At 51.1% G+C, this 19,270-nt stretch overlaps 1 protein-coding gene across 1 annotated transcript; it reads right to left on the bottom strand.

The window, feature by feature from the left end:
• Positions 1 to 15,673: 15,673 nt before the first annotated feature.
• Positions 15,674 to 18,684, bottom strand: LOC105483090 (calcium/calmodulin dependent protein kinase II inhibitor 1). Its single transcript, XM_011743721.3, has 2 exons — positions 18,473 to 18,684; positions 15,674 to 17,009 (listed from the first exon to the last, which is right to left on the bottom strand). The coding sequence occupies exons 1-2, from the start codon at positions 18,636 to 18,638 to the stop codon at positions 16,939 to 16,941; spliced, it is 237 nt and encodes a 78-aa protein (XP_011742023.1). The 5' UTR covers positions 18,639 to 18,684; the 3' UTR covers positions 15,674 to 16,938.
• Between the last annotated feature and the right edge of the window lie 586 nt (positions 18,685 to 19,270).

The following is a 19,270-nucleotide window of genomic DNA, read 5'->3' as shown; positions in this document are numbered from 1 at the left end:
CATGGTAAAGGGTGCCAGCCCCTGTGGCAGCTCACCCCAGCAGCATCGACGTTGGAGGTCACTAGAGACAGACACGGGTTCCAGTTTGCCCTCACACCGACTCCATCCAGCTCTTCCTCCTGAAGGCCAGTTGGCTGACCTACAGTGACTCAGGCCTAACCCCAGAGGCAGAGACAGCGGCCTGCACAGACTGCCCATATGTTCCCACTGCCGAATAAGGTCTAACCCCTATAATGAAGCCTTGGTTCTTCACCATCAGTAGCAGTGCAGCTTCTCCTGCTGAAGCCCGATGGATTAGTCTCAGGCTTAGCCCTCACTGGTACCCAGCCTTCTTAGTACTGGCTCTTGCCATTTCTCACCACATGACATGGGAAGAGCCTCGATGGCAAGGACCCTGTCTGTCTTTTCTCAGCAGCATCCCTAGAATGCAAAGCAGAATCTGGTATTCCAGCAGATGCCCAGGGCTGACTAGAATGATTAACTGGCAAGATTTGGTGACCAAGAAGTCACTGGAGATATGAAAAAGTGACCAATCAACGTATACTGTGTGTATACCTAGTATATGGGCAGGACCAAAGAGGCCCTTTCCTTCTGCCTCCAACTGCATCCTCCCCATAGCTGTCTCCAGCCCCAAGAGCACCCTCTCCTTCTCACGTCCCACCTCCTCCAAAGAATGGCCAAGGCCCTCATCTCCTTCTAATCCCTACATTCTGGTTTCTGCTTCATGGTCACAGAGGAGGCCATGTTAAGGTCACCAATGCTCAGCCGGCCCCCAGCCCTGGGTCTCCTTGGACTCTGCTGACCCCTGCCTTTTCTGAAGCTCTCTCCTCCCACCCAGTGTTCCTCCCATCTCTCAGAACGCACCTCCTCTGGCATCCCCATCTTTAACTGGTTGTTCCCAGAGTTCCTCCCTCATCCCATCCTCTCTGCTTCTCTTCCTCTCACTTCTCCCTATATATTCCCCATTCCCCACCCTCAGCCCAGGCAATAACACACACCCCCATCATTTGACCCACTGCCTACAAATTTAGAATCTCAGATCTATCTCCAGTCCCAACAATTCTCCTGATTCCCCCATTTCCAACAGTCTGAGAGAGTTGTGACATTTTGACACTTTTTAGACACAGAAGCATCAAGGTGGGCATGCCCATTGTAAGTTTATGCTTTTTATTCTCAAGGACCGCTTTCAACCCCATTGCTCAGCCTGAGCCCATTGCATCATGTCAGCAGACCCTTGGGAAGGGCAGGGGAGTGTCTGAGACCACTCGTCAGAGACTCTTCCAAAGCTCGGCACCAGTCACCCACAATACCCTGTTTCACATGCAGGGCTCAACACATGGTAAGACTTAACACATGTTTGCTGAGTGCATGCGTGAATGAATTTGTGTATGAGGGATGAGGCCTCTCCAGAGGGATCTCGCGGAAGGAGAACCATCCTTTTTGCCAATTCAAAATCCAAGGAAGGATGTGGGAGGCCAAAGCACTCTTGCTCTGCAGGCAAGGAACGCAGAGGTCCAGGCAGTGGAAGACAAGGATCCCCAGGGGAGCAGGTAAGGGAGAGCACCCAGCAATGGTGCCAGAGATCCCAGAGGACACTGGCATGGGAGCAATCTTGTAAGACTTCCTGCAAGGACCTGCAAAATCAGGTCCAGGAGAGGACAATCAGATGCCAATCACTTAGGCCACTCTGTGGTGATACCACATCCCTGGAAACTGGTCACAGCCAGCCCGGTCTACATCCCTAGAGGACCCAACCTGCTCCAAAAGCCCCCTGCATCCCCAGCCACCTGGGTCTCTGCCTCTGTAGGAGGAGCATCTGCCCAGCACGTAAAGCTCCTGGGATGACTCTCACACTAACATGGTGCTTGACAGTTCGCAAAGACCCTTTACACATTGTCCAGTAACCCTCCCCACCGCCCTGCCAGGTAGGTACAGTATTACTATCGCAGAGGCTCAGAGATGGTAAGTGACTTGTCCGTGGACATAAAGCTAGCAAGAGGTTTGGTGAGATTTCAACCCAGGCCTGTCTGACTGGGATCTCACCTCTCCACTCCAGCATGCTGTCTTTTGAAGAAAGTTAAAGCCTAGACCCGATTGAAAATTCATAGTTAAAGGTACACATTATGTGTTCAATGATGCAGTCAATGCACATAGTCAATGCTCAAAATACTTAAAAATTGCACACAAACTGTGCTGGGTAATGCACAATGTTCAGAGTAGGTGGTTTCATTATGCACAGTAAATGCACTTACTAGGTACATGGCAATGATAGTGCTGGGAGGAGGACGCACGCCAGGGACAAGGCTGAGGCTTCCAGGCCAGTTTTGTGAATGACTGCACTTGATCTTGGCCCCACCATGGGTCAAAGAAATCCCCCTGATGATAATAATGGTGACAATGGGTCCCTCTCCAGCAGCCTCCTCTGAGGTTCCAACTGGATGTCAGGCCCCTCTTCTCTGCACCCACTCACCCTGAACTTGCCCTGTGGCCTCAGTGTCTGTTTATCTGTCTGCCTCTCACACCAGAAAAGATTTTAAACCAGACAGTCTAGCTTTAGAGTCTAATTATCTATCCACCATTATACTGTTTCACCTTGGATGCACAGATAGAATGGATGGTTGGGTGGTGGCTCAGTTTGTTTTTGCTGCTATAACAGAACACCTGAGACTGGGTAATTTATAAAGAACAGAGATTTATTTCTTACAGTTCTGGAGTCTGGGAAGTCCAAGGTTTGAGAGACTGGCATCTGGCAGGGGCCTTCTTGCTGCACCATCATCCCATGGCACAAGGTGGAAGGGCAAGAGGGCACAAGAGGAGGCCAAACTCACTTTTATAACAAACTCACTCCCTTGATAATGGCATTAATCCATTCATGGGGGCAGAACCTTTGTGTCTGAATCACCTCTTAAAGGTCCCACCTCTCAATACTGTTGTATTTGGGCTTAAGTCTCCAACACATGAGCTTTAGGGGACATAAAGCTTTAGCTCCATAACAGATGGAGCAAATGGATGGATAGATGGATAGATGGATAGATGGACAGATGGATGGATCAATGGATGGATGGATGGATGAATGGATGGATGGATGGATGGAAGAATGGTTGGATGGATGGACAGACGGACGGACAGATGGATGGATAAGTGGGTGGATAAATGGATGGATGGATGGATGGATGGATAGATGGATGGATGGATGGATGGATGAATGGATAGTGGATGAAAAATAGGGGAATGGAAAAGTGAGAGACAGTAAGCTCTTAACAATGATAGTTGGTATGGTCATTTAAACCCATATCCCAAGAAGGTTCAGGAAAAAAATTAAGTCAAGATCTAACGTAAACCCCTAGCCCAGAAACCACCATCCCAAAAGCCTAGAACTCACGAAACTCTCAGTAAAAAGGTCTGAAAAGATCTATTGGTCTTTGCTCCTTAAAGGTGAAGACCATCCTCCAGCATCTTCCTGTCCTTGCCATGACATGCACACACTGCCCAGGATACAGTTGCACACATTGGCCAGAACTAACAAAATTCTCATCAGATAGGATAGGAGGTTATTGAACACCTACTATGTGCTTGGCACAGTCCTTTGCTGAGCAGCTGGCTGGCCGGCTGGCTTTCTCTGGCAGGCTGCCAGCCTGGCCAGCTGACTGACAGGGCCCGTATCAGCTCACAGAGCAGCTGGCATTTCCTTCACTGTAAATGCCCTTGTCTCACTGGATAGAGGGAGAGTGTGATGATGACAGGGCTGGTCAGAATGATTTAGTTTCATTTCTGATGTGCCCTGCCTAGGGAATTCTCATTGTCATCAGGTGGTGACAGTTTATGGCTATGGGTATTTAAACAGCTTGGTTATTCGTTTCAATAGGCATCATATAAAAATATTAAACAGGCAGAGGAGATGGTAGGCATAGCCTGATCTGTTTGGAGAAAGATTACCTGGGAGCTGACCTTCCAGGTAAAGAAATATTGGCACGGGTGTGTTCGCAGGGTGTCCCAGGTGTTAATTATGGAGGCGACTCCCTGCAGTCACCCCCTTATGTCCAAAAGGAAAGTGCTGCTGCATTTATCTCCAGTTGTTTGGGGGAAAATAAAGTTTATTCTTTCATGATCATAAAAGTAAAACATCCCCATTGTAAAATATTTAGAGAATTCAGGGAAGTAGAAAAAAAGAAAGCAAAAATCATCCGTTAACCCACATCCCAAAGAAAACACTGAACATTCTCCTCCATCTTTTTAATTTTTCTTATACAGGTTTGACATAGCTGAGATGACAATAATGATTAATAATAGTAACTAAACCTTAACAATATATGCGAGGCAATGTTTTAAGTGTTTTCTAAGTATTAACTCATTTAATTCTACCAATGGCTCTCTGAGGCAGGACTATTATTTTGTCTATTTTACAGATGAGGAAACTGAGGCACAGAGAGGTTAGTTAGCTTGCCTGCGTTCACAGCCAGTAAGTGGCAGACAGAGCTAGGATGCAAACCACTCCATGATACCGTCTCTCCTACCATCACACAATTTATATTTTCCTCTCTGCCTTAAGCTTCATGCAGACACATGTGCACTTTCCTTTGTCCTTGCATGAGCTGCAGAAACATTATTATTATTATTGTTATTGTTATTAACATGGAGTTTCACTCTTGTTGGCCAAGCTGGAGTGCAATAGCATGACCTCGGCTCACTGCAACCTCCGCCTCCTGGGTTCAAGTGATTCTCCTGCCTCAGCCTCCTGAGTAACTGGGATTACAGGCGCATGCCGCCACGCCTGGACAATTTTTCGTATTTTTAGTAGAGATGGGGTTTCACCATGTTGGCCAGGCTGGTCTCGAACTCCTGACCTCAGGTGTTCCACCTGCCTCAGCCGCCCAAAGTGCTGGGATTACAGGCATGAGCCACCGTGCCTGGCAGAAACATTATTATTAATGGCCATCAAATATCGTAAGTTTCTGGACTACAATTTACGTAGTCATTCCTCTGTTTGGGATATTTTTTTTTCCTGAATTTTCAGTATTCTGTACCATCAATAGCATCGTGGTGAACAAATCTTCACAGAAGAAAACCACTGCCTCCTATAGTTTCCTCTCCCAAGAATATAACCACCCTATCACCACCACACAAAGCTGGCCCCAGTTCTTTACTAGGCCTTGAAAGCAACAAGCTCTGGCCCCCTACTCTTCACTGGCCCCCAGGCAGGATCAGAACTCTGAAACGACTCCCACTGTGGACCAGATACCTCTCAAATGCATCCAGGCCTGCTCAGGCAAGACCATGTGGGCATCACGCCTGTCCCACCAGCCACCTGGCACTGCACCTCATTTCTTCCAGCCTCAGGTTCTTCCCTTTAAAATGAAAACACCAATTCAAACCCTACCTACCTTAAATGACGAGTTTTCTGTGAGACTCAGATGACACAGTTGTGTAAAAAAGGCTTTTGAAACTGGAAAAGAGCTCTGTTTATGCTAGACATTGTTATTATCATAACATTAATTCACTAACATTCCCTGAGGAGCTGCTGTGTGCCAGGCATTTGTGCAAAGCCCTGGGGACATGGATACCAAGGAGGGAGCTCCAGCGCCTGCCCAAGAGGGAGCATGGTCTGATGGAGGAGGCCCGATCAGCAATGACACATGGGGCTTGGACAGAAGGAAGCGTCGGCACTGCAGGAGCCTAAGTGAGGGAGCTCATTCCATTCAGGTTAAAGGGTGTCAGGGAAGGCTTCCTGGAGAAGGTGACATCTCAGCTGAAACCTGGAGGACTTAGCTAAATGGAAAGGGTAAGAGGCTAAAAGAAGAGCATGTGCAAAAGTGCAGAGGCATAACAAGTATGGCACTCTGGAAACAACAGAGTGGCCAGGGCATTGAAGCGGGCTTATGGAGAAGTGGAGGAAGATGAGGCTTGCAGTGTAGACCACACCCCATCTGCTCTTTTAACTGCCAGTGATCCCCAGAACTGTTTAGAGAATGGGAAAGGTGCTGTGCAATCCATCCCCAGAAAAACAGCCTCCCCGGGCTCACCTGTGGGTGACGGGGCAGCATGACCCACTGTATAGCCTAAGGGTAGCACAGCATCATGGGAAGGGACCCACCGAGATAGTCAGGACCCTGCTTTATAGAGCGGGGCAGAGCAGTCATTAGAGACCTTCCCCTTCCTTCTGCCACGCCTGGGCCCCACCTTTCTCTAATATCAACTCCACAACAGCGCCTCCCCAAGGACTGCTCCAAAGCTCAGACCTGAGGATGGAGCCCCAGGAGACTCAGGGAAAGAATCTGCTATTTATTGAGCACCTACTAGGTGCTGGGTAATAGATCATTTTATAACCTTTCCAGCAATCCTCTGAGGCCTTGATACGTGGCCCCATTTCACAGATGAGGGTCAGAGAAGTAAAGGAATCATGCTCTGAGCATTCAGGTTAACGTAGCCATCAGAGAGACCAGGCTGAATCACTGGTCTGCAGCTTCCCCGTTGGTGCCCTTGGACAAAATGACCGCTTTCTCTAGACCCCGATGGGATAACAACAGTGCTGTTGCTTATGCAGGCAGCTGTGGGGCCTCACCGAGATGGGTACTCAGAGCATGACGCATGCGTATGCAGACCACACAGCAGCTGCAATGGCTGGCTTAGACTACGCCCACCTCTCCCATGTGCCCTGCACAGTCCCACCTTCCTGGATTGAGTTAAATCTGAAGTCTCTCCGCATTCATCCAGGGAGTGGACCAGTCCAGTCCCAAGCACTAGTGACGTTGTTGTGCTGTCTTAACTCCCCAGTTTCGTCACTTCAAGATGCTAATGCTTTCCACCTCGGCTAGGACTGCGGGGAAATCCAGGGCCCGCCCCCAACCCCCACCCCCACCCCCACCCTCTGGCCGTCTCAGAAATGCCCACACACACATCAGCTTCTCTCTGCCAGTGATAGGAACAGCCAGGCTCCAGTGGACCAAAGAAACCTGCCAGGAGCTTTCCCGAGACCGCCTCCCGAAAGCAAGGGGAGAAGACCCTGCTGTGCGACTCCAGTCAAGACCCTCAAGCTTTCTGTGCCCCAGTTTCTTCTCAACTCCCCGAGATTGGTGGGCCCACTGAAGTCCATGGAGGGTTTATTTCCTTCTTGACAAATATTTATTTACACACTGTTCTAGAGAGAGTAGCAAGCAAGGCATTGCCCTTAGGAAGCTTCTGGCCTTTTGTGCCTATTTCCCCATCTGTTCAATGGAGATTATAATAGTGCCTACCTCATAGAGTTGTTGTGAAGATTAAATAAATTAATATGTATAAGAGCTTAGAGCGGCGCTGCATGTGGTGGCTCACGCCTGTGACCCCAGCACTTGTGGGAGGTGGTGGCAAGAGGACTGATTGAGTCCAGGAGTTGGAGACCAGGCTGGGCAACATAGTGGGAACCCCATCTCTACATAAATATTTTAAAAATTAACTAGGTGTGGTGGTATCCACCTGTAGTCCCAGCTACTTGGGAGGCTGAAGTGGAAGGATTGCTTGAGCCTAGGAAGTTGAGGCTACAGTGAACTGTGATCACGCCAATACACTCCAGCCTGGGCAACACAGCGAGACCCTGACTCTCAAAAAAAAAAAAAAGAGCTTAGTGCATGGCCTCGCACTTCGTAAGTGCCCACAGAGACTTGGTAGTGGTGGCAGTAGCAGCATTCCTCGGTGGACTGTAAGGAGTGGATGAGATAATACACATAAAGCATTTAGGGTTGTAACTGGCACACAGTACACGTGAAATATATGACAGTGATTTCCTTACATGTTAACTGTTACATCAGCCCATTTTAGAGAGGAGAGAACTGAGGTATGATAAGTTAAGTGACTTGCCCTAAATCTCACTTTAAAGGCTCTTAAACAGGCTCTAAACTAGTATTTGCTAACCTCAGCACATTGCTGTTTGAGGCTGGATCATTCTTTCTGGTGGGGCTGTCCTGTGCGCTGCAGGATGTTTAGCAGCATCCCTGGCCTCCACCCACCAGGTGCCAGTAGCACTAGCCCTCTCCCCAGCATTGTGACAACCAAAAATGTCTCCAGATGTTGCCAAAGCCCCCTGGGGGGCCGAATCAGCCCCAGCTGAGAAGCACTGCTGTAAACTGAGCCTTGAGCTCCTACGTCAAAAACCTCCTGATCTAGCCCTAACCTCCTTTCCCCCAGTCCCAACACCACTACAAATGCCTTGTTCCAACCAGACCCTAAAGGACTGCCCTTTCTCAAGCAAACCCCAAACTTACCAACATCTGTCCCTCCACTCAAGAGTGCCCTTGCCACCCCTATCCACTTCTCCAAGGCCCCACTGAAATCCCGCCCACTCATTAAATGGTCTCCTCACCCCCTAGAACACATTGTTTGTCAGTGCCCAGCCCTCATCATGATGGGCATTTCAATCTGTATCATATCTGATCATGAACATGTCCATGCTTCCTTGTTCCCTGTCCCTGACACCCACCCCCAACTCCAGGGGAGGGCTGTGCCTGACTCACCCCTGGTGTCCCCGGCACCCTGCATGGAGCCAGGCACACAGACTGAGTCATCACTCTGGGCAGATGGTTGTTATAGATAAGACTGGTGCCCAAGCAGCCTCTTCGGTGCTGGTGAAGGGTCCCCAGGTTAGAAGGCAACATGGCATGGAATTTAGCAGTGGTTAAGAGTTCAGAGTGGGCCAGGCGCGGTGGTCACGCCTGTAATCCCAGCACTTTGGGAGGTCGAGGTGGGCGGATCACCTGAGGTCAGGAGTTCAAGACCAGCCCGGCCAACATGGTGAAACCCCATCTCTACTAAAAATACAAAAATTAGCTGGGTGTGGTGGCGCATGCCTGTAGTCCCAGCTACTTGGGAGGCTGAGGCAGGAGAATGGCTTGAACTCATGAGGCGGAAGTTCGTTTCATTGCACTCCAGCCTGGGGCACAAGAGTAAGACTTCATCTCTAAAGAAAAAAAACAAAAAACAAAAAAAGAGTTCAGAATGGAAGCCAGATTCAGACTCAGTTTCCACTCCTGGCTCCTTCCTGACTGAGGACAAGTTACCCAGACCCTCTGGGCCTCAGTTTCTTTGTATGTGAAATGGGCATGATATATAGTTGTAACTGGCACACACAATAAACATGATTCCTAGGGCTGCTGTGAGAATTAAATAAGAAAATGTACATGGAACACTTAGCACTGTGGCACGTGATAAGAAGGCTATTAAGAAAATTAAAATAACGGAAAAAATTAAAATGCTGATAGTAATAGCTGTGCACTCATACAATGCCTTGGCTGCAGAGGTCATTCCCCTACATTACCTTGTGGGGTTTGATCAGCAGTTCTGGAAGCACCTAGGGCAGGAATCACCACCCCAGGGTCACAGATGAGACTGCTGAGGTTCACAGGGGAACCAAGCAGAGCAGCAGGTACCCTGGCTCCCAACTCAGGGCTCTCTGGTTCCGGAAAAGAATTCTAGGTGAAGGCGGGAGGGGGTGGGAAGGTCCTTCCCCCTAGGTGCCCCTGAGGTCTAACTCTGGAACTCCTTGGATAATGAGAAAAGGGGGGCTTCGGAACCCTGGATGTGGGTTCCACATCCTGCGGGGGCAGGGAGGCCGCCTGGGAGTCCGCCAGACGCAGTAAATAATTCACACAGATGAACTGGAGATAAGGGCGGCTTCGTGGAGGATCGAGTTCAGGTCGGAGGAGGCTCAGACGGCTGGGGGGACTTGTGGTCTCCCCTGTCTGAGAGGTGAAAATTCGTGGGACTCTGGCTGCCAGGAAAACACAGTCCCCAGGTGCCGGCTCGGTGCCACTCCCTGCCATTGGCGGGAGGGAGCTCCCCGGAACTGCCCCGCGGGGCAACATGCCTGGCCAGCCGCCTCCGCCCAGCCGTCCCCATGGCAACCGGCTGGCCTGGTCCAGGGTTCACGGCCAACCGGATCCTCGGTCTCCCCTCCCCCACGGGAGGCTGAGCGTCTTAGACTCCCAACTCTGTTCTCTGGGAGCTTCCAGCTGCAGGAGTCTACAGAATCATCCTGTCTGACCCCCTCGTTTTATGGGAGGTCCGTCGAGACCACGGACTCTGGGGGCCTGCCTGTCCTGGATGCAAGACTTGCTCCACCATTTTCCAGCTGTGGGATCCTAGGAAGGGGACTTGGCCACCCTGCGCCTCGGTGTTCATTATCTGTAAAATGGGGATGATAACAATAGTGGCTATCTTATAGGGTTGTGAAAATTGAATGGACTAAATGCAAAGAGGGCAGAGGGGTTACGTCTGTAGCCAGCACTGAGGAAGCATTATTTTCCATGTTGGGAAACGGAGTCTCAAAGGACCAAAATACTTGTCCAAGGTGACGGTCACACAGCATGCTATTGGCAGATTTGGAATTGGAATGCAGTTGTCATTCTTCCTAAAACACCTAGGGTGGACACACTGGGATTCCCCAAGGGTTACCTGTGCTTCCTGCAGACCCACCCAAGCCCCCTCTCTGACCTCTTGACAGTCACAGTCATTGAATTGTCCTTGACCAGGCAGTAAGGTCCCTGAACCAGAAAAGGTCTTGCTTTAGCCAGCCCGGTCTCCCCACTGCCAAGCACAAACCCCCTTCCTGCACCTCTGCTTTCCCCCCGTGCCTGGCAGAGGAGCTATCCAATGAGTATAGATTTAATAAATTAATTAGTTCATCTCTTCTACCCAAACACCCTCCCAGAGCAAGCTCCTGAAGCCCCTGGTCACCCAGCTGTCTGCCTTACAGGACACCCCTTACCCTGACCACTTCCTGTCATCAGTCCCCACTCCACCCCACTGCCATCACCATGCTGTTTGGATTTCCCATGGCACAGTGCCTGGGTCCTCCTCCTCCCTTCAGCTTGCCCTCCCTGACTTCCCTCCCTGCTTAGTGACCCTTTGTCCTCAAAATGGCTGTTTTGGGGTCAAGGACCTTCCTCCAAGTCCAGAGGTGTTCCTTTCCCTTGTGTTAAGGACAAACCCTCCAACGTGAGAGGCAACAAAGTAAACCGTCCTCATCCCCGATCCTGGGGGAAACAGATGGGGACCTGGTACTGCCACGATGTGGGTAGGGGCGATCCAGTGGCTTTCTGGGACTCTCAATCCCACTACGGAGGTGGCAGGGGCTTTGGGACGCAGAATCTCTGTCCTTAGGGGCCACCCCACAAGCTCCAGCCCAGCTGCCAGGTTTCCTCGGATACGGCCCAGTCGCCTCTGATTTATTTTTGCATATGGTTTGGGAGAATCTCTGTTGCTGGAATAACGACAACCTTTTTTTTTTTTTCTCTTTTCCTTCCCTCCAATAGGCAGACTTTATAAACCAGAGCAGCTGCCTGAAGGTTTCCAAGAAAAAATTCTGCACAGTTTCTAACCAGGGTGACAGTTCCCCTCCACAGGAAGTTCTTTTATTAATTTTTTTATCTCTTCTTTTGTAAGACTATCGGTCATCAGGGAGCACCTGTGGGCATTTTTTTGTTTCCCCCCACTGCTCCCATTTGCCTGGAATTCATTATTAAATCTAAACCACAGTGGCCTTGCCCAACACAGGGGCGAAGTTCGAACTACTGAAAAATGGGTCACTCAAATCGCCTGTGCAGAAGAATCCCAAATAATTTATGGAGATACTCCTTCCTCAAGGAGGTGAAACATAAATCCCTGTCCCTGAAGTGTGGGCTGTGCATAATGATTTCCTTCTATGGAGTATAGTATGGAAAGCAGGGAGAAAGAGTAATTTTGCAGGAGAGAAACCTGACAAACACTAGCTCAGCCAGATGGCCAAGGTCAACATCAGCAGCGGTCAGTCGTGTCTATAGCATGGACACTTGATATGATGTGATGAGAACAGCACATCACCCCCAAACCCATAACCACAGTTGAACCACAAGAAAAACAGCAGACAGACCCCACTTGAGGGACAGTCTACAAAGTACCTGACCAACAGTCTATCAAAAACAAGGAAAGTCTGAGAAACTACCACAGCCAAGAGCAGCCTAGGGAAATATGATGGCTACATGCAATGTGGGAGACCCTGTGGAACAGAAAAAGGATGGTGAGTAAAAACTAATAAAATCCAAATAAACTACAGAGTTTAGTTAACAGTAACATACCAGTGTTGTGGAAAATGTACCGCAGTAATGTCAGGTGTTAACAATAGGAGAAACTGGGTCGGGGTATGTGGCAATTCTGTAATATCTGCATAACTTTCCGTAAATCTAAAACTATTCTAAAAGTTTACTTTTTAAACAGCGAGCCATCTGTCTGGGCTTCAGGTAATCCTCAAAACCTAGCTATCTTTGATTCCCCATTTTTGCCATTTATGAAGGATTTGAGCTTCTGATGTGGGGAGTATCCAAGCCCCTAGATCCCAACCTCATTTCCATAGGAACAATCATCATTTTCAAGCCCAGGAAAAACATCCATTTTGTTCACCATTTTATACCCAGATAGCCTAGCACAGTACCAAGCACATAGTAGGTGCTAAATTGATATTTGTCAAATGAAAGAAACTTGAGGAGGTCTTCATGAAGGAAGTGATCCAAGCAGAAAGTCAAGATCTTCCCTTTCCAGGGCCGGAAGTCAGTACCTCTTAGTCTCCATCCGGAGAAGGAAGACTTCTGGCAGTCTGGTTAGAAGTGGGTAGAGACTCCTCTTGACTCTGCCTTTGGAAGGCAAGCATGTGGATTTACTTAGGACTGTATTTATTGGGGCATTTTGGGAGCTGGATGAAGATCATGAGAGGCAGGCTGATCCCCCGAAACCACTCCCCACCTCCTCACCCAAGGCCCCACCCTTCAAACCCCCAAGATGCCTCCACTGACCCTCAGGGCAACTGCCAAAACTATAGGCAAAGAAGCTTCGTGCAACAAAAACGGTTGGCTAGATCTTAAAAGTTCATTTCCTGGCATGTGGTAGTCACTTCATATATGTTCTTATTGATGGCTGCCATTTGTTCTGCACCAGGCCCTGTGCTAGGGAGAAGGGAGGGGTTCCCATCTAATGATATGTGAGAATTGTCATTATCCCTGTTTAATAGAAGGCAAAACAGAGGCCCAAAGAACCTGAGAAATGTCCAAGTCACAGCTAGAAAGTATAGAAGAGAGGTTTCAAATCCAAGACATCTGTGTCCCAAGCCCATGCACCAGTCACCCTAATGTCTGACCCCTCCCTCTAGGCCAGAGCTTCCCACCAGGCCCCCAGACCCTGGGAATTCCCTCTCGGCTCTCTGCAGAGGCACCCCTTACTCATTCCTTCATCTGTGGCCTCTAGACAGTAGTAATTTTCAAGTCTCTATCTTTCAAAACTTAATTTGCCAATTTCCCCCTTAGAGGTGCTTTTTGATATTCCTTCAGGCTGTCAGCCTGGACAGGCCACGGAAGCAGAATCCAGGGAGATGGATGCTTATTACAACCATTCAATTAATTAAGTTTGAATAATGCAGCGCTGGCATGCTCCCATCGACGCGTGGAGGCCTATAGACCTCCCCCACCTTAGACTTTTAATAGCCTTTTCCATATTTATTGCTACCTAACCGGACACTTCAAACATATCCTGCACTCAGTATAATTTGATATCTGCCCAGTCCCCAAAATGCCCTCTCGACAAATGTTTACCTGATGCTATACTATATTTAAAAGATTTATATTCCTTTTTGCTGAATGGAGTCCTTGGGAAAGGAGGACTCTGTCTTCCCACGCAGAGGATCCGGCATTCGCTGGCGGGGTGGCCTCCAGCAGCAATGTTTTAATACATCACTTATTAAAATGGACCTGGAGCCTTGGCCAAGGGCTCCCATACTCCCTGCTTCCCAACAGAGGACAGCCCCAAGGCCTTAGCTGACCACATCCAAGCCCTGCCCCCTTCTAAACCCTTACACAGTGACTGTCAGAGCCAACAGGGCCTCAAACCAACAAAGGACCTTTAAGGCTGAAGGACAGTGACTACAGCTGGGACTGAGCCTGGGCCTGGGGTCAGATGACCCTGCATCCTCCTCCTGAAGCGTGGGCCCTGGGTTCCGGTCCTGTCTCTGTGACTTACTAGCTGAGTCACCTTATACAAGTTACTTCACCCTTCTCAGCCCCAGTTTCTCCTGTACAATCAGGATAATAATAGTGCCTATTTCATATGGCTTTGTGAGTCTGGTATACAGTAAGAGCTCAGTTAATGCAGAAGCTGTGCAATCCTTTTGGCCTCTCTGGGGCCTCGATTTTCTTACCTACTGAAGAGAGCAACTCGTGGGTTTCTAGGGGTGCTGGGGCGATTGCACGGGAAAACAGGAGAGAAAACACGTTGTAATTACACAGTGCTTTGATCACGTCAGTGGCAATTACTCCTGGGTGCAGACACAAACCGTGCCTTCCGAAAGAATCTTTTCACATGGCTTCTGCCCCTCGGCAGATTGATGCCTTGTCCCCCTCAGTCTATCAGAGGGAAAGCACAGGGGATGGCTGAGCTCCATGGTGCCCATCAGCTCCGAGGTGCTGGGAGTCCCCGGGTGAGCAGGGAGGAGAACAGGTTCTGGAGGAGGGTCAGGCACCTGGGAAAATCAATCTGGCATTTGCACTCCTGCTGGCCCCACCAGCCCCAGCTTGCTCACCACTCCCAATAATAACTGCTTGCATGGAGAGCTCTCTGCTGGGACCTCCTGAGCCCTTGGGCCTCCACTGCCTGGGAAGGAGGTTGAGACATCACCCCCTCTGGGCCCTCTGGAGCCCCTCTTCCTCCTGCCCATCCCCCTTCCCTCGCCTCTTACCTGATGTCTGAGTCACACTTAGGCTCCTGTCACCGTGAGCTGTGTTGTGACGCCTGGCTGACAGCTTTCCCACAAACACATTAAAACCTCCCAGCACTTCTGGGTGTGTGATAGCCCAGGAGAAAAAAACCTCTCCCAGTTTTCTTCAGCCAAAATCCTTCTCCCAAACCCTCCTCCCCCGGGACCCTGCTCCCCCACCTTTGACTGCCCCAAGCCTAACAAGGGGCTGAGATTTGTCTACCTATCAAGCCTTCCTAATTGATGATTAGAGGAAGGCTGGTAAGTGCAGGTGCCTGAGATCTCTCAGGCTGTGCACCCCCAGGAGCAGCGCATCCCTCGACCTGCGAGCCCTGGAAGGTGAAGATGCAGAGAACACAACTCCTCTTCAGCCCTGCCTCTGAGGACAGGGGGCCCTTGGCGAAGTATGAAATGTGCATAGAGTGGCCTGATACTGAGTGTTCCCACGTGCTGGCATTGTGTTCATCCTCCTAATAACCCTGTGAGGCCGGGGCTGAGTTATCCTCACTTTACAGATTAGCAAATGGAGGCTTAAAGAAGGTCAGGCTCAAGGCCAAAGACCTAGGAAGTCAGGGAGCTGGGACTTGCATCCAACTCTGCCAGCCTGCAAAGTCGCTCTTAACAAGATTGGCTGCTTCCCTGCACAGTATCCCTTTCTCCCCTCACCCCACCAGAGATGGCAGAAACCTCAGGGATGCAGTGAGAGCTCAAACTGCAAATCCAAAATGGAATAAATTCACCTTAGGGGGATAGCCTTGCCAGTCCAGCCCATCTTTCCTCTCATCTGAGCCCACCCATAGGGGCCCCCAACATTGCCGTTTTGCCTCGCAGACCAAAGGCACTATCCCTCCTTCCTGTCTGCAGCCAGCCCACAAACAGCAAGTCATGTCCCCCCCACCTCACCCCCTAGCCAAAACAGAGGAAAGAGAGGAGTGAGACACAGGAACAATTCTTTTATTGTACATTGGAGAAATAGCCCTGTGTGCTGGTTCAAGGTGCAACATACAGAATATTGAATTAAGAAAAGAGGGAACGGGGAAGGGAAGGGAAACCTCTTGAGGTCCAAAGTTGCAAACAAAAAATGGTAAAAGATTTCCTCACGCAAGAGGCATTTTTGCAAATACCATGCAAAACAGGCAGCTGGTGTGCCTTAAGAGAATCCCTATAAATAACAGAAAAGACACTCCAAGCATTCCTGTACGTGGACTCAGAGCACAGAGAAAAGAAACTAAAATGCCTTTTGGCATTTCAAGATATTTGGCACTCTTGTGATTACATTTTTTTACAGTCCATTAAAGAGAATAAACTGACATAATATTAGAGAAATAAACAGGCTGCTCACACAACAGACTGCAAGGGGAGGTTAGAAAAAGCTCAAGCATTTTTTTCTTTGTTTTTCGTGTGTGCGTGTGTGTGTGTGTGTGTCTGTGTGTGTGTGTTTCTGACATAAAAAATGTGTCCATTTGCATTAACTTGGGCAAATAGCTTGCAGCAACAAAGAAACACAAGCTTTACAACTCATTTTAAAATAAAACAAGGATCTTTTCTATGTATCATTCCTTAGAAAAGTTCTCTTCTTGTTTTAAACACATTCCTGATAACTTCTAAAGATGACCAAAATAAAACAGAATATCTACAGAGATCATATTCTGAATTTTTTGTACATCCAAGGATAACAACATAAAAAAAATAAAACTGGACAGCATTTCACATCCAAGTGCACAGAACCATTTTTGCAAGATTAAATAATGTAAACATTGGGAACAGCCAAATCAGCGAAGAATGCCAACACCTCAAAATACCTGGTGTTGCCGCTTCATTAAGTGGTTCAAAATCCAGATCTATAATTGCGCAATATTCACCGTATATAAAAAGAAATGGATATTAATTTTGACAAATAGCTGCAACTGAGACTTCTTTTTATTTCTTTATATGTGTGTATATAGTGATTTTTTATTATTTTTAAAATTTTATTTATTTATTTATTTTTATTTTTGCAGAGAAGCCCAGAGCCTTCTCCTCCTCCTCCTTCTCACGCCTCATCTGTCTCCCGGCCTGATACCAGATACAGGTTGTTGATTTCATCGTGGGTAGCAAGCTAGTAATAAATTTCAAAGTGCTTTCTGTTTTCATGCTTTTTGCCAGTAACTGTTATCGCCGTTCTTATTCTCTCCCTTAACTCATTGTCTTTGGGGGAGTTAGACACCAGGAGGTGCCTTGTCGGTCATATTTTTCAGCACGTCATCAATCCTATCATCTTCAATAACAACTGCAAAAAAAGAGGGGAAAAGAGAGGTGAGCGCACTTGGGCCTAGCCAGAGGTCTCTGACATTTCCCGTTTTGCCCAGAGTGGGAGGTCGGGAGAGGAGAGGGGGAGGGAGCAGGGCTCACTGCGCGGTGAAACAGCTCCATCCTCCTCCGCCCCTGCCAGGGGTCCCTTCCCTGCTTTCCTCTGAACCACCCCAACATCCCCTATCCTCCAGCCTGCGTCCCAGCTCCATTCTGAGAAAAGGAAACAGAGAGGGCGCCAATCCAGCCGCTCCTGCTGCAGCCGGGGCGCGCACTGGCCGAGTTGTCCCCGCACCAGGTGCACTAATTTAGACAGAAATGTCTGGAGCTGTGATAGGAGAGAGAGCCAAAGTCTTTGGGTCTCGGGACCCCCGGGGAGTCCCGAGCGCAGCTCCGCTGGGCAAGGCTAGGTGTGGAGATGCGCGGAGCCAAGAGGGGACGCCAAAGCCGGTTCCCACGACGCGCAGCGGGTGGGAGTTAGGGCCTGGCCTGGGCGGGCGCCCCCTCCTGCGCGCCCTCTCCAAATCGCCGGCCGACGGACTCCGCCGCCCGCGCTCCCCGCTGCGGCAGGGACACTCGCGGTAACTTCCGCCTCTCTCACCGTCTCGACCTAGCCTCGTCTTTCTCAGTCCCTCCATCAGTCCCTCGGCGCGACGGCCGCCGATCGAGGTCTCTGGGTCTCCCTGTCTAAGGCGTCGGTCGCCTTTATTGTTTCGGCGGCTTCTGCGTTCTCCCCATACGCGCGTCCTCGGCTCTGTCTCTCCCGCTTCAGCTCCCCTCTCGGGAGCTTTGTCTCGGTTTCTGCCACCCTCGGTCTCCCGCGTACCCCCTCCCCTCCATCCCTGCGTCTCAGTCTCTCTTGGCAGACGTCGGTCCCCCTCATTGTCCCCGCGCCTCTGGAGCTCCTCTCGGAGCCTCTCTGCCTCTCCGCCTCTCTGGGGCTTTTCCAGCTCTCGCGCGGATCGCCCAGGCCTGGCAAACCCCCACCCAGGCCAAGTAACAATGAAAACCCCGTGAGACCCAAAAGCCCTAGCCTTCCCTGCAGGAATGGGATCCTCCCCACGCAGGTCCCCACGCCGTCCCCTGGGGGACCCTGGGACCCCCTCCCCCCAGGGTTGTGGAGCGAGCGCAGCTGCGACTACACTGCGCAAAAGGCGGGGGTGGGGGGCGCAAATCAAAAAGCAAACTTTGCCGCGGGTGAGGACCCCCAGCTGCAGCTAGAAGCCGCCACGCCCCCGGGGTGACCCAGCCGGGGATCGGGCTTAGGAGGACGCGTTCCTGGAACCCGCTTCAGCCGGACCCGCAGTGCGGGATCCCCCAATTCTGCAGGAGGGGATTCCGTCGGGTCTGAACCGGTTCCAGCGGGTGGGAGACCTCCGCAACCCTTGTTCAGGCCGCCGCGCGGGAAAAAGGGGATGTCAGGGAAGGGGGCCGAGAACTCACCCCGCTTGCTCCGGCCGATCTGGCCCAGCTTGGGCGGCCGCTTGTTCTGCCCGGCGCCGAAGAAGTTGTTGGTGTCCTGCAGGCGGCAGGAGAAGATCTGGCCCACGTCGCCGCCGTCGCCGTAGGGGCTCAGCTTCTCGTCGCCGTAGGGCAGCACCTCCGACATGGTCGCGTCCGGGGGCTCCGCCGCGGCGCCTCCTCCGCCCGCGTCCCCGCCCGCGGCGGACAGGGTCAGCGGCGCTGGGGCCGGGGGCGGCCGGCCGGGGACGGCCCGCGGGCTGCTGCGGCGGTGGCGCCGGCGAGAGGCCGGGGGACGCCGCTAGGGCAAGAGCGCGGCACCCGCGCGAGCGGCCCGGAGAGCGCCCGCGGCTGCGCTGCGCTGCGCTCCGGCTCCGCGCGCGAGTGGCTGCTGCTCCGCCAGAGGCGAGCAGGACTCACATCCTCGGCGCGCTGGGGCTCTGGGCGGGGGCCGGGCCGGGCGGGGCCGCGAGCCGGGAGGGAGGAGGCGTCCCTGCGAGCCCAGAGGGCGCGGGACCGAGGAGGGCGCACCCCGGGAGCCGGGCGGGCCGGTCCTGCGGCGAGTGCGGGCGGCGGCGCCGGTTCGGGGAGGCAGACTGGGAGCTGCGAGCCGCGGGGCTGCGAGGGGCGGAGGGGGAGGGGAGGGAGAGAGGAGGGAGGGCACCGGGGGAGGAAACCCAGAGGGAGGGTGGGGGAGAGAAACCGAGAGGGAGACGGGGAGAAAAACAGGGACTGAAAGACAGGGAGGCAGGGGAAACGGTGGAAGGAGACAGAGGAGAG

Source organism: Macaca nemestrina, chromosome 1 (assembly GCF_043159975.1).
Source record: "Macaca nemestrina isolate mMacNem1 chromosome 1, mMacNem.hap1, whole genome shotgun sequence".
NCBI lineage: Eukaryota > Metazoa > Chordata > Mammalia > Primates > Cercopithecidae > Macaca > Macaca nemestrina.
The sequence above is the reverse complement of the archived record's forward strand: the minus strand, read 5'-3'. Positions and strand labels throughout refer to the sequence as shown.

Bases quoted from the DNA above. Each gene is read 5' to 3' on its own strand.
- LOC105483090 (XM_011743721.3), bottom strand. From the start codon at position 18,638: ATGTCGGAGGTGCTGCCCTACGGCGACGAGAAGCTGAGCCCCTACGGC. The intron at 17,010-18,472 runs GTGAGTTCTCGG...CTTTTTTTGCAG, and splicing joins GATCGGCCGGAGCAAGCGGG to TTGTTATTGAAGATGATAGG.